Below are 15286 nucleotides of genomic sequence, written 5' to 3'. Positions count from 1 at the left end.
TAATCTTCATTTTGAGGATTAACTGAGATAGGACATGTAAAAAGCCTAGCACAGTGCCTGACACACAGTGTGTGACCAATAAACACTAGCCATTATTAACGTAGATATTTTTATCTATGTCTTTTTTTTTTTTCTTTTTGCGGTACGTGGGCCTCTCACTGTTGTGGCCTCTCCCGTTGCGGAGCACAGGCTCCGGACACGCAGGCTCAGCGGCCATGACTCACGGGCCCAGCCGCTCCGCGGCAGGTGGGATCTTCCCGGACCGGGGCACGAACCCGTGTCCCCTGCATCGGCAGGCGGACTCTCAACCACTGCGCCACCAGGGAAGCCCTATCTATGTCTTTTGAGTTATGTACAGCAATAAATTATCTTTTTTGCTTAAGGTGGTTTGAGTTGGGTTTCCCTCACTTGCAACCTAAAGGGTCTTGTCTAATACAATTAATATAAAGCCCCAGAGTGTATGGGTTTATGGCAGGCCAAATTTCCTTCTGTGGGCTGAGGCAGAGAATGGGCATTGAATCAATTGAATCTGGACCATCTGGCTCTCCTCAGTTGATGTCTATCAGTAATTTTACCTGAGGCCTATGAACCGCCAACTCCTAAGTGAGTTTCCTCATCACTATCCTCTTTATATTCACTAAAATCCTCCTTCTTATATGTTGCCAGTTAATAATATCTCTGATATGATTTATTTTTAAAAATATATAAAAAGACAAAAAATGGGGAATCAAACATATGAGATAAAATGAAAGAAAATATTTCTATAATTAAAATAAATTTTCACTGTTTTTTATGTCTTAAGCCTTAAGCTGGAAACTTTTTCCATACTAGTTTAGAGTAAATAATACTATAACTAAGCAGCCTACATGCTAAATAGCATACTTTTCTAGGTGTAGATTTCTGGAGGGATATGCAGGGATTTGCATGTTTAATTCCCATTAGCACCTGTCACTGGTGTTTATTATCTCAGAGCTAATTCTCCACTCACTGCAGCCAAGAAAAAGGAAGCCCTTGTACATGGATTTAAATGAAGCTTTTTATTTTTCAAAATGAGATGAATTTCATGTCTGTTCCTTAAACACCTGCAGTATTCCAATCCTGAAAAAGTCATAGTTAAATTCATTTTTGTGAAAATTTGCCCCAATATGATTTTAGCCAATGACTAGAAAACCCTATTCATAATTTGAAAATTTGTCTTGGGGGAAATAAAAGAAGTTTTAATTGAGGACTTAGTTTTAAGATCCATTGGCTCTCATTCATCCATTCAATGTTCAAGAAATGTTTATTGACCAACTATTACGAGCCAGGCAGTTTTCTAGGTTCTGGGTATAGACCAGCGAAAGTGTTAAGAAAAAAATTCCTCCCCTTGAGAAGCATACATTCTTTTGGAGAGTATTCAACAGATATACATATACCTATACACATACATATACATACATACATCTATGTATACTTGAACATAAGCATATGTTTTTTATAAAATAAGTACTATATGGAAAATCAGAGCAGGTATATGCTGTTGAGGGTGATATGGTAGGTGCTATTTTAGGTAAATTGGTCAGAGAAGGAATCTCTAAGTAGTGACACGTGAGCCCAGATCTAAGTGAGGTAAGTTAGCAGTTCTAGCTCAGAGGCCTATGCAACACTGCATTCTCTCTTCCATAAAAAAAAACTAGGCAGGATGTTGATACACAAGGCAAGTTCCATCTGCAATTACAGATTTCAGAAAAGTCACCTGTTTGGTAAAGCTGATTGATTTGCTGGTACTTTTTCTGTCCTTGTTCTTGTGCACTAACTCTTCCCTCTCTTTCCCACCTCATCTCTACATACTATTTCTCAAAACATTCTCCTGCTCTCTATAGACTGAATTTCAGTATTGAACTACTTTTCCCCTTGTCTCTTACTCTTTCTTTCAAAGCATTAATTTTATGCAGTGTCTGTCATTGAGCACTTCAATAACCCAAATAGAATTATGTAACAATTTAATTCTATTTAACTAACTAGACTTTGAGGATTCTTCTCTACTGAGCTTTTCTAGCAATCAATCAACCAATACTGACTGAGCACTAACTCTACATTGGGTTCTGTGTTTGGAGCTGGGGCTGAAATGGTGAACAAGGCAAAGTCTCTGCCTAAAGAGTTAAATTCTAGTTGGAAAAGATAACCGATAAAATTGCAAATGAATAAACAAATTTTAGATATTAATAGAGTGAGTATACGTGAGGGTTTCTTAGTATTTAAGCTGCTGTCCTTCTTGGAAAAAATTGTAAGGACAGGTATGAAATATAAACAGAACCCTTTCTATTGATGCCATCCTCAAAATAAATGACATATTATAAGTGGCCGAGCTGCACTGTCCAACATGGTAGCCCCTAGCCATGTGGCAATTAAAATTAATTAATTACATGAAAATTCCCAATTCACACTAGTCACATTGCAAGTGCTCAATAGCCACATGTGTCTAATGACTACCATTTTGGAAAGCATAGATACAAATATGTTTCTCACTGCAGAACGTTCTGTTGGACAGCACTGGTCTAGCCAGCATGCAGCTGATGGGAATCTTTCCTCAAAAATAAGAACAGGAGCTAACAATTTTATGTGTCAGGCACTTCACACATGTTTAACTCATTTATCTCTCACAAAAACCTAGAAGATAGCTACTGCAAATAGACCCATCTTACAGATTAAGAAACTGAAGCATCAAGCTTTATTTTTCAATGTCGGTCAGCTAGTAATACGAAATGCTAAGAATTAAGCTCAGACAGTCTGACACAGGAACTTCTGACCTTCTTACCAAAACATCTTGGTATCTTGGTGTAGCGAAGCTGAAGAGGGAGAAGAAGTGGTTTTAGCAGGGCAGGCTGTGCCTCCACAGAAATGAGAAGTGGCCAGATTTGTCAATGTCTCTGCCAAGAATGACCTTTTCAGATCTACCAGACTCATCCAAGACAGGTCTTATTGGCTAGAGGTTTAGATGGAGGTTAACTTTGAAGCTATCTAATAAAATATTTCACAGATGGAGAAACTGAGACATGCAGTTCACCTGACCTGTCCAGGATGACAGAATGAGTTAGGACCACAGCCAAGATGAGACCACAAGCTTCCTGCCTGTGTGTGTGTTTACACATTGCCCCCTTGGCACCAAGAGCTTAAAATTTCTCTGATATATTATTTAATATTAGTTTAGAAATGTAATAATCTTGGGAAGTGGTTTTCTTCTTCCTGGAAGGTCAGTGTGCCAATGTGTATTGGACTTTCCATCCATCCACTTTCCTTTTGTCCAGCCTTTCCTTATTTTATCCACCCATTATTACATTTCCCCTTCACCATTACAACAGGGATCCACGACTTAGCTACCCAGGCAATTCTTTCCTGAGGAAAAATAATAAAAACGCACTGCAGTTTGAGTCCTTACACACACACCGTTAGGAATCTGGAAAACATGTCATAGGTTCCACCATCACTTTAAGTGAGTATCTACAAATTTTGTTGTGCATCGTTTCTGGGAGTTTCTCCGGTTTCATCTCACCACTCTTTACATACTCAACCTTGCCAGCCACCAAGGTGCACGAAAATAAAGCTCTGTTGAAGAATGAGTTTTCCTTGAGCTTTTGGTTTCTGTTCCACTACAGAGGAGTCATAGGCACCCAGAGCATAAAGCAGTCTGAGTGGCACTGACCACTCCAAGACTGCCGCGGGCTGGGGCTCTGCAAAAGCTTCATGCCTTCTTCCCGGCCCCGCAGGACTTCAGCTCGAGCCCGCCCCCACCCCCGCCCGCCCCCACCCCCGCCTAATCAACCGCAAGACCCGAAGTCTTAGAGCGAGTCCAGTCCCGGCGAGTCTGGCTCAGGCTCTGGCGGCGCCGTGGAGGAGCTGGGAGGCGGCAGACTGGACACAGCCAAGGGGCTCGGGGCGCGCCCGCTGCGCTCTCGAAGTCCGGGTCTGGCGCACGGCGTGAGGCCGGCGCGCTCCCACGCTCCCAATACGCTTCGTTCCTCAGGTCGCTCTCGCCTCAGCTTCCGCAGAGAAACCAACAGCCGCTCTCCACCTCCGGCTCCGGGCACGCCGCTCCCGCAGTCCTCGTTTCCCTAATGCGGGCGGGCGGGCGCGCTCCCGCCGCCTCTCACATCCCAGCGGAGTTGGGCTGGGCCCTCCACGCCTCCTGGGCGAACCCCTCGGCGCGCCCGTGCGCCCCGCACTACTAGGTGACCCTCTTCGGCCACCCAGCAGCCGCAGCCGCAGCCGGGAAGTCTCTCCGCCCGCGTGAGAACCCCGAGACTGGAGCCGGGAGCGCCTCACTGTGCACAACTCCCACCCTCCGCTCCCTCCTCCTCTTGCTCTCTCTTCCTCTCCCTCCGCCCGCCCCCCGCCCCGCGTGCCTGTGTGTGTTCGGCACAGGCGAGGGGACCCGGGGAACAGTCCGGGCTCGGCGCGCGGCGGAGCTGCGGCTGCTCCCGCTGCTGAGGGGAGCGGCGAGGTGGCCGCCCTGCGCCTTCCCGGACTTCCCAAGTGGGGGCAGAGCCGCCGCTCACGGAGCCGCCTGTTAGCAGGCACAGGGAAAGCGGGACCTCCAAACTCCTCCTCAGCGACTCCTCTCCACCCTCTTTTGGCCCCTGCCCTTGGAGAAAGTGGAGTGTGGCGCTCGGTCGTCGTTACTCCTTCAGACAGCTTCGCGGTGCACGGATTCCGCTGCTGCCCGGTGGGGCTCTCCGCTGTCGGCGCTCCTCCGTATGTGCCTCCCCCCGGCGCACCTCTGTCGACGATGAGGAAAGGTCTGCGGACGACAGCGGCCCGCTGCGGACTGGGGCTGGGATACGTGCTGCAGATGCTCGTGCTACCTGCCCTGGCCCTGCTCAGCGCCAGCGGCACCGGCTCGGCCGCTCAAGGTAAGGGGGTCCGCCGAGCTCCGCGCCACCTCCCTTCGCTTCTTCCTTCCCTCCTTCTGCCTTTCCTCCTCCCCACTTCCCCTGGCTTCCTTAACCCGCCTCGTCTCCCTCAACTGGAAACCACTTTAAATTCTACTTTCCCAACTAGTCAAGAAGCTTTGGTTAGGATGATTTTGAATCTGTCTTCCGAGATGGGCACGGATGGGCCCGGACGCGCGGGGTGTCGGACCCACGTCTGTCTCCGGGCATGTGTCTCTTGCACTTTCTGCTGCACGCTCACACGTTGTTGTACCTTGCGCACAGCGAGGTTTGGAGAGACTCTGGGCGCGGGTGGCTGCGTGGCCTGCAGTAGAGGCCCCATGACGCGCAGAGGCTCCCCGCGCTGTGCCACGTCGGGGGTTGCCGGATCCTCGCTGAGTCTCTGAGCGCCACACGCCGAAGGGCGCTCCGCTACGGAAACGTGTCCGTGGCGGCCGAGGACCCGCTGGCGCCGGTGGCCCTCGGCTGCTGCTCGGGGCGCTGCGGAGACTCGCGGCGCCCCCGGACCCGCGCGCCGCAGCCCGCAGCAGGCCCCGGGGTGTGCGCGCCTCCTCCGCCCTCTTACCCTCTCCTCTCCGGCTCTCCCTCCCAGCCGGCGACGGAGAAACGTACCTCCCCTGCCGCCGCCCCCCCTCCCCGGCTCTAGAGGAAACGGACTGGTCGTTCAAACCAAAGCCGAAACTCCCCGGGGTAACCGGCCACTTTATAACTCTGACATTTTAATTTGATGTGTCTGAGCTTGAAAATAAGTGTCCGGGGCTCTGGGCAAAACCGGGATGGGGGAGAAGCTCGGCCAGGAGTTGCGGGTGGGTAAGGGAGAAGGGGAGGCCCGGGGGCTGGCTGCCTAGTTTCCTTCTCGCCCTCCGAGGGTGAGGTGATAGAGGCAAATCCCAGCCTTCCGAGCCTGGGAAGCTGAGTGGAAGGGAGACTGCGAGGAAGGAGCCCAGGCGCCCCTCTCCGGGGTCTCTCTCGGGTCGTCTGGGTCCCCAGTGCCCCCGCCACCTTCTGGACAAGCCGAGGGCCCACCTGGGTCTTAACCGCCCAGTTTTGTGGCGGTCGCTGGCACAGGGGAGGGAGCTCAGCTCTTCCTTGTGATGGGCGTGCGAGGGATTGAGGAGGCTTCTGCAGCGTTCGGAGGTAATCCAGGCATCCCATTCTCTCGGTTACACTCGCTCCAAAGTTGGAAAGCAGAGGAGGTGCGGCGATAGCCTCAACTCCCCGGAGATGCTCAGACACTCCGGAGGTTACCGACAGCATCCCCCTCAGATCTGAGGAGGCGCTGGGGACCAGGGCGTTGGAGGCGGAGGGGGGCGCTGAGCGTAGGCTAGTGTGTTCCGTGTCGGGAGGTACGTGATCAGCGAGGCTCTGCGGATTAGCCACAGCTACTTCGGGAGTAAATTGTCCTGCTGCCTCGCTAAGTAGCCACGCTCATAATTCCTTCCTTCCCTTCTTGCCAAATGCCTCCCATCCCCGAGGTTTGGCCCTGGTTTTCTCAGTCATATGTCTAAAGCTCATCTGCCTGTCCGTTTTACAAAGGAGTCTCCCCTAAGAATCATAAACTTCTTGCAGGTTTCTTGAAATTGGGAGAAGTTCTCAGGACGGCTGCTGAGGGTGCTTAGAGGGGGTGTTTGGAAGTTGAAGGGAGCAACCTGATGAATTGTTGTGGAATCAACCGCGTGACTCCCTGTGGAATTCGCCTGCTGTTATTGGTCGCACAAAGGACTAAGCTATAGGGTGCGAGTGGGAGGGGGACCAGGCGGTGAGAGAACTGTTTGGGAAAAGGACAAGTTAAAGTCCCCAAAGATGCCAAATAGGAGACATAGGATCCCTGCCGAGAGCTTCCTACAGCCAAATTAAAAAGACTGGGTAGGAAAAAGGATCAATAAAGATCAGCAGACAGGAGATTGTGAGTGGATTAATATTGAAAGAAGAAGGGAGAAGAGATGAAAAGAAAAGACAGTCAGGACAGACTGAGTGTTTGCCACTTACACTTTTTTCATCTTATAGACCAGGCAAGCCAGAGATTGAGGATTGCACCTACTTTTCTGATCTTAAGTGGAATAATTAAATGTATTCTTTTGGGTGTGTGCATTTCACTGCTGTTCTTCTCCGTTTAGTATAGTTTTTTTCTTTCAGTTCCTGGTGAGCAAACTATTTATGTTTGAATCTGTGGTCTTTGAGAGACACTATTCCACCACTTTAATCTTTGTTTTCCTCCATGTTGCAGGATACCAGCTATTCCTGTGTTGTGTGTTAGGTATCAAAAATGTAGAAAGCACCAAACCCTACTTTCAGCTTCTATCACTATCACTCTATTCCATTCCCCTAGCCTGTTTACTACTGAACTACTAATACATACACTTTCTTCTCAGAGTCACACTCCTATAATTCTCTGATAGTCAGACCTTCCTTTCCTTCTAATGTCTTCTCCTTTCTCCTCTCTCTTCGGACTAGATCACTAGGTAAATCAAAGATGCTGTTGCTCCCTCAAGGTATGATTTCCTTGTGCTGAGGACTTAAAGATGGGAATAAACTATTTTTTATGGATGGAAGTATGTATGCAGTTAAGATGAGAAAGTTAATTTAAGCACTTTACACAGTGGAAAAGGTTTTTATTCTGTTGTTGGAAAGATACTAGAAAATTGGAAGTTTTAGGAAATATGTGTCTCTTCAGAGAGAGCCAAGAAAATAACAGGTGTTTAAGATAAAAAAGCAGAATGGGTGTTATTTGTGAGTGTACTTCATTTTGTAAGTGTGGTTTGAAGAAAGACATCAGTCATTTTAAACAGGTCCTTGGGAGGTTTTCTAGACTTTAGGCAACAGCTTTCTCCTATCTGGCTATGTTCTAATTGTTTCATTCAGGACTGCTGGGAACTCCTAGCTCCAGGGAATTTGTGGTGTTTCTGACTTTCAAGAATGAAAGATTTTACCAGGAAAAGGCAGCGTGTGTGTGTGTGTGTGTACGTGTGTGCACTTGATCAGTTTGCTTCAGAATTAGTGCCCTCCTGTTTTATAAATGCATTTTATTTCTGGATTTACACAGCATTGATATTCCGCTTATATAGCACCAACTAGTGTTATGAGTGTTAACACCACCAAACTCAGAACAGGAAATTACTGAAGATTCTAATTATATTGGGATAATTCTCTATTATTGTAAGATAATTTGTAATGTTTTTAAAATAATATACTTCTTCTGAGAAAAGAGTAAAAATTACTTTCGTGCATTTATGCATATTGGTGTGGTACAAATAGACAATTGGCATGAAAGATTGAATTTCGTGACAAGTATACCATATATTTTTCTATTTTAGGAGCAGAGTAAATTCATAAATTCACGTTTGGAATTGGCAGTAAGGAAAAGTAGGCTAGTTTACCTTTGTTTAGAACAATAATTTCATGTATTCTAGCTTAGGGAATACTTAAAAGGCTTCAGAGAGCAAACTTTTCAAGTACTTGCAGAGAATGAGGAACCACAAAATTGTTAACATTTATTGACTTCCTGGCCTTCTGTGTTCTGGATACTGGGGATTCCAAATTCAACAAGACAGGGTCCTAGCGCATCTCCCATTGTAGTCTGGTTGTCCTGATCAGAATACATACTGATCCTTTTTTGAGCAACCCCCCTGAGGACCTGAAGGAGGCACCGAGCTGTCCTAAATAAACTTTCTTAGCTTTCTTAGAATTATTGTTGAGACTTAAAAATAACTGTTCTCTAATGTATGCTGGGTTCTCCAATTAGTGCAAATAGCCAGAGTGCCTTAACTGCGTTTAGCACTTTTCTGATTTAGGTCATGGCTTTGCTGGAGCAGCAGAGGGAGTCACTCTGAGAAGAAACATTAAAATTACAGGCTGCAACCACTTCATGGAGATAATGGGGACGCTTGTGGGGTGGGGATTGAGGCAGTGCTCTTCCCTTGCTCTTTTAGCCTATATCTTTTTTAGTTTGACTTTGGTGTTTGTGGCAGTTAAAAACAAACCTGTTCGCATCCCCACGAATTAGAAACCCATTAGCTCATTTGGATAGTGTATGCTATTTAGAAGTAAAGTTCTGAACAATTATTGTGCATTTATTATGTCCCATACTGTATGCTATTTGTTAGGGACACAGAGTTGAGGAGACAGTTTCACCCTTCGAGGAAGACTGACTTACAAGCATAGAATTATAATTTACTTTCTGAAATATAACAGTGGGAATAGGTATAGTATCTTCTGGATTTAAGCATCCAATGTTAGTAAACATAGGACTAGCTAGGGTTGTAGTGTGAGTGGTAGCAGGACTTCCATGATTTCTGTGCAGAGAAACTTAAGGGTGGCAGTTTGGTTGGAAGTGGGTTGTTCTTAAAGCTGAGTTTGCATTGTAACTGTCTTATTAAATCTTACTTAGATTTAATATATAATCGGTCTGGCTTTGGGGAGCCACATGCTAGAGACTGTTAGTGGTGTGTGACCATCCTCCCTGGTAGTTTAGTGGTTACCACTGCCTCATAATGCTGCCTCCACCACCTCCTAGCTGTGTGGCCATTGGTCAGTTACTTAGCATCTCCGTGCCTCAGTTTCCTCGGATATAAAATGAGGATAAGATATACTGTAAGTCATATTAGGGTTGAATGAATTAATACATCTAAAGTATGTAGAGCAGAATTCTTTGGCTTCCAACTCTGTAAACCATGGGCAAAGAAATCTAGAAGTTAAAGAAATTAAAGGTCAATAATTTTGAACTCAGAGTAGAGGGATTGCTGCAGACACTGCTTCCCCCAAAGCAACAAATGGAGCTGTCTGAGGAGATGCTCCAAAGTACTGCAAACTCCTGGACATGGTGTGGTTCTTTGAACGGCCTGTGGGAAGCTCTCTCTTTTCATAGCCGCATTTCTTCCTTTCTGTACAATCTGGGAAAATTAACCTAATACCAGTTCTAAAAATGCCATTTTAAGTCAGAGCCTGTTAAGCCCTGGCTACAACCTCCACTCTTGACTTTCTATCTTTACAATGAATGTTGAAATATAACTGCATAAATCCATAAACACTTTTATGAAAAAAAAATGCAAGTTCCATGTTTTCAGATAATGGTTTTGAGAAAACCAGCCCTTTATGCAAATGTGGATTGTTTTTCTTAAAAAAAAAAAGACACAAGTGTGTCTAACGAGCATAATTCAATACATGATAAAACAACACAAAAAAGTAAGTCTCATATATACTGAGTTCTGTTCCAAGAGTGCAGTCATTAAGTCCAACAAAGTTAGCCAAGGTACCCAACTAACATAATAGGCTATATAGTACTGTAGTGTAATAGGTTTATAATACTTTTCACACAAATAGTACATTAAAAAAATGAACAAACACAAAAAATAAAGAAAACATTTTTACTTTTACAGTATGGTACCTTGTAAAGTACAGTAGTACCAGCTACATCACCGCTGCTTTTACGCTTGCTTCCGGACATCCTGGGCTTGAAATAAGGATATTGTACTACTGTACTCTATACAGTACTGTACAGTAAAGTACACAAAAGCACAACCACTTGTAGACGATGCATGCACGTGACAGTGTACACCAGGCACGTGAATAACTTACGCGATTGGACATGCGAATGCACGTTTGCATCTTTGAAAAGTTCTCAGCTTGAAGGTTCATATGTGGGGGACTTACTGTATAGAAAAATAGGTTGACTTGAAGGCAAAGCAAATTCACCAGGACTTTCATATATTCAAATTATATTTGCAATAGAAAGTTTCAGCATCATAATTTAGAACAACATGAATAATCTAGGTAATATATATTTTGAAAGTGTCACATGTAATTACTTCCATTTGTTTAATGGTTATTCGTAGTTTTTTCATGTTTGGTGTATTTTTTTTTTTTTTTTTTGGTCGAGCTACGCAGCTTTCAGGATCTTAGTTTCCCGACCGGGGATGTAACTCGGGGCCCTGGCAGTGAGAGCACTGGGCCCTAACCACTGGATAGTGAGGGAATTCCCTTATGCTTGGTATAAATGTTGTTTTCTAGCAGAATTTAAGATAAAACTAGACATTTGTGGGAGTTTTATGTTATTTAGAGTTAAGACACATCTTTCTCTTACAGTATTTTCATTCTGCTTTTATTTTTGGATTGCCTGGTCTGCAGTTACAAAGCCCCACATTTCTCATTCTTTTTCTTTCTTAACCTAGCTCCTTAAAGCAATGTATAGGCGCTTCTTTGATTTCAGATTGTATTTGGTTTTGTTACTGCTTATATATTTGTGGAAGAGAGCTCCATGAATCTGAGACCTTGGATATTGTTCCAGTATCACTCACTTAGTTCAAGGATGTTTAAACTAGAACAGAAACTCACAGAAACTCAGTGCTGTGTTTTATGTGACTTTTTTGAAGTACCGTAAGTTTGCCTTGAGCAATATTAATAGATTTACTGTCTCCTTTTTTCTAGTTTTTAAAAAGAAATCCAATAATTTAAAAATTTATAGTTTCTCTTATTTTAAATATTATAATCTCTAAATTTGTGGAGATTTTAATTTTAAAAACTTTATAGTAATAATTTTATGAGCTAACAAGATCAAAAATAGTATCTTTTTTTTCCTCTTCTCTACCTGATTAGAACTCTCAGAAGAATTTCTGCCTTTTCATGATAACCCAAAACATATTGGGCTGGCCACAAAGTTCCTTTGGGTTTTCCGTAACATCTTACAGAAAAACCTGAAGGAACTTTTTGGCCAACCCAATATATTCTGTTGCAAATATTTGGATGCTTTATAAACAAAATGTTAGAAAATATTGTTATAATTTTATAATTAAAAACGAGTTTTGAGTTGAAGTTTTAATGTGGTTTCTCACTTTGAGTATTCCTGCCTCCAAAAAAGTTGCTCCCTTAGGTTTATATAATGAGGTTTTGAAAGACACAGAAGAGTATCTCCAGGTACTTAAAACATATCTAGCCTTCTACACATAGTGTTAAAGTTACTGTGACATTAAATTGAAGTTAATTTGGAAAGTGAGCTGTAGCTTTGAAAATGCCAAATATGCAGATATTTGTCCTTATGTCAGTATACATTTTATGAGCAGTGAGCAGTGATTCAAAAGTGCTTTGCGTGGCAAAAGTATAAGTCTAACATCTGAAAACTCCAATGTTTGGGGACTACCCTCTTCTAATTAAATAACTAACCATGTCTCATTGCCAGTGTGGGAGTGGAATGAGAGAGAGAGAGAGAGAGAGAGGAGACAGGTGAGACTTCATTTCATTGATGTGCCTGTTACAGTTCTTACTTAAAATGTGAGGGCACCAGATAATCATGTTAACAGGTGATACTGATTAATCAAATTTAACTCCAGAGTTTCCAGTCTTATTTATTTTAAAATGTTGTGAGGATAAGGGTTTTGTCTTCATTAATCATTGTCATTTGGGTCCTGTGGCTAGATTCATTTCTCAGCAATTATGAGAGCCATAAAAACGCCTCATGTAGATGAACGTGTATTATCTCTTCTTCTAACTAAGGATGTTAAACAACAGAAACTCCCTCAGCACATTAAACAAGTTTATTGATGAATGCTAACATTTCTCAGTTTTAGTCAATGTCTTAATTGATTATTTAATCATGGACTGACTGAACTCAAATGTAATTTATTGTCTTCTCTTTTTTTCTCTGTTCAGAATAAAACCCTTTTGTATGAACATTCATTTCCAGTAAAAACACATTAGTGCTTGCACATTAAAATGCATCTGTAGCCCAGTTATAAGGGTAAATATATCTATGAGTAGAAACGGATTCAAAATTCAAGAAAATTAGTTTGCCTAATATAAAATATGAAAGAGCAGTATAGAAGTAAATTATACCATTTGTACAGAAAAGTAATTATTTTAAAGTAGTGCATAATATATATTCTCTTAGACAATAAAAATTTAGTGCAATATGATAGGGCATGTGGTGTAATAATATCCTCTTATAAAGTACAGGCATAGTGAAATATGTTCATGTATCAGATAAAAGTAAAGGAAAAAAAAAGTAAAGGGGAACAGTTTGGGACTATTCTAGTCTCTATGAATTTGCAAGTTCATTTTTTGTATTCAAATTGAATATTTTAGATGATTCTAATATCTTTCTGGAATTTCAAGAACCTAAAAACATTATTTCAAGATCTAGATCAAAGACTACACTTTAACAAATGGTATTCTCTAACTTTTACAGGAACAAAAAGTGACAGTCAGTGAAAAAAGCACTGTTGCTGTTTTATTATATGTGATTGTCAAAGACCTGTGTTATCCCTGATCCAAACCAAACAAATAACCAGATTACTACCACAACAAAAACTTTGATTGGAAAGGCATAGTAAATAATGGTAATTTCACTTTAAGCATTATGTCTGTGTGAAATATGTTGACATTTGAATTTAGCTTTTGCTAAGGGAAAATGATATATTTTATCTTCCATTGAATAAAGAGGTTGCCAAGTATCCACATTGTAGCTACCCAGTGGAAACAGGCAAGTTTGGCAAGCAGCAATCTTGGAGTCATTCTAAATAAAACAGTAATTACGTTACCTGTCATTTTCTTTAGCAACTTTCCTTCTTCCTTCTGTATCTCCATAAGGTGATGAGACGGTATGAGCTTTAAAAATGTGTTAAGGATCAAATTCAAGGATTGAAAGAGCCTAAGACATTTTCCTCCCAACCTACTACAGCCATCACCCACAGAGCATGCAACTTGGTGGAAAACAGAAGCGCATTTCAGAAACTGCTCTCAGAAGCTGAGGAAAAACAGGCATGTTCAAATGATTTATTGCTTGTGCTATCGGAATAGAGACCTAAGATCAGTATTTCATCATAATATTATTCAACGGGCACTCTGACTTGAACCTTTATATAAATAGAGTCTTGATACACACCTACTTCAATTAACAGAGCAAACGAGTTTGTAAAGTATTTAAAAGCTGTATTTTTGAAAGAAGTTACGTTTGGAGTTTACTTGAACCTGTTTGAGTAGGATGTACTTGTTTGAGAAATCTACACTTAAATCAGTGGTATACTGATACACAGCGTCCTTCAAAGGTCTTTATAAAATGCATTGATATTTCCTCAGCTCTTAAACAGTGTCATTAATAATGTCAGCGTTGTAAGTTAAATCTCACCTGTACATCAGAAATTGAAAAACATTCTTAGGATTATATGGGAGTTATTAGGGACAGTTGTCCCAGAAAGGAATTTGCTTAAATGGAGTTTTATCTTTAATATAATTACATTTTTAGGAAATGTTGCCAATATCTTTCTCTTATATATTGATCAAAATATGTTTATTTTTGTTATACACACACACACACACACACACACACACACACACACACACACACAGAGTGGAGAAAGTTAGAGCTTACTTACTATAACCTGATGAAAAAATAGAGAAGAAAGATGGCTAGAAAAAGTTTTAACAATAGATATGTTTTCCCAATAGGGATGGGGGTAATCAGTTTATTGGATTTATTAGAAATGATGATCACATGAAAGATCTACATATTTTTTAATCAAATTAAATAACTATGGAATTATTTCCTAGCAGGGTATTTCCAAGCAGAAATGGAGTAAAGAGTTATAAGAAGTAGACATATATAGTTCAGTAATTCTCTGTGAGCATATATATATATGTGTATATATATACACACACACACACACACACACACACACACACACACATATGCTTGCACAAATTGTGTGTGTAACTTTTTGTTTTAGGAGAGTTTATTTTCAAACAGCCTTGGCAATATCCTTAAAAAACAGCAACACCTATCAAAGAAATGAAAACAAACTTTTAATAAAAAAAAATTCATAAGTAGTCATTGAATACGGAATCAGGGTTCATCACTGGTTTCTCACTGCAAAATTATATTCTTTTCTGGAAAAAGTGCCTTGTTGTCGACCAGTAGCTAAGTTGTTTACAATAGCATACAGTAGAGATACCTCTGCCTCATTCATGTGGTGGCTTATCTGATAGAAACAATTTCTTCCTGTCCTCCAGATGACAGAGACTGGGGGATCTCCACGTTCACTGGCTTATTTCAAACACGTGGAGAAGAACTTCTGTATTTTCCTACCCAGTAGACTATAATTTTTTGACCAAAGGAGGTCAGCTATCCTGTGTGCATGAGTAAAGTCCTTCATTTACATGTGGGAACCCCCTCTTCAGGAGAGACAAAGTTTCCCCTGGTAAGCACCCTGCCTGAGGTGACCTCTTAGGATCGGGCTGATTGAAGGCAAAGTCAGTTGTGTTGTTTTTCCCTGAATTCGGTGATGATTTGAATAATTTTTTTTTTATAAAAAATAAAATGGAGTTAATAAAATGGAGTTATGTTTCCAGGCTGCAGAATGTTTAATTTTCTT

General features: G+C 42.1%; 1 protein-coding gene across 1 annotated transcript in view; it reads left to right on the top strand.

Moving 5' to 3' along the window:
* Positions 1 to 4435: 4435 nt before the first annotated feature.
* LOC113625966 (netrin receptor UNC5C) overlaps positions 4436 to 15286 on the top strand; it is a 358340-nt gene continuing 347489 nt past the window's right edge. Inside the window, exon 1 of the mRNA XM_027116940.1 lies at positions 4436 to 4889. Within this exon, the coding sequence (XP_026972741.1) occupies positions 4766 to 4889 (124 nt within the window). The 5' untranslated portion in view covers positions 4436 to 4765. The remainder of the gene's footprint in view (positions 4890 to 15286) is intronic.

The sequence above is a fragment of the Aethalodelphis obliquidens genome, unplaced genomic scaffold (assembly GCF_003676395.1).
Source record: "Aethalodelphis obliquidens isolate GAN/ISIS:26980383/991018 unplaced genomic scaffold, ASM367639v1 scaffold17, whole genome shotgun sequence".
Taxonomy (NCBI): Eukaryota; Metazoa; Chordata; class Mammalia; order Artiodactyla; family Delphinidae; genus Aethalodelphis; species Aethalodelphis obliquidens.
Note: the sequence above shows the minus strand (reverse complement) of the source record. Positions and strands in the feature narration are given on the sequence as shown.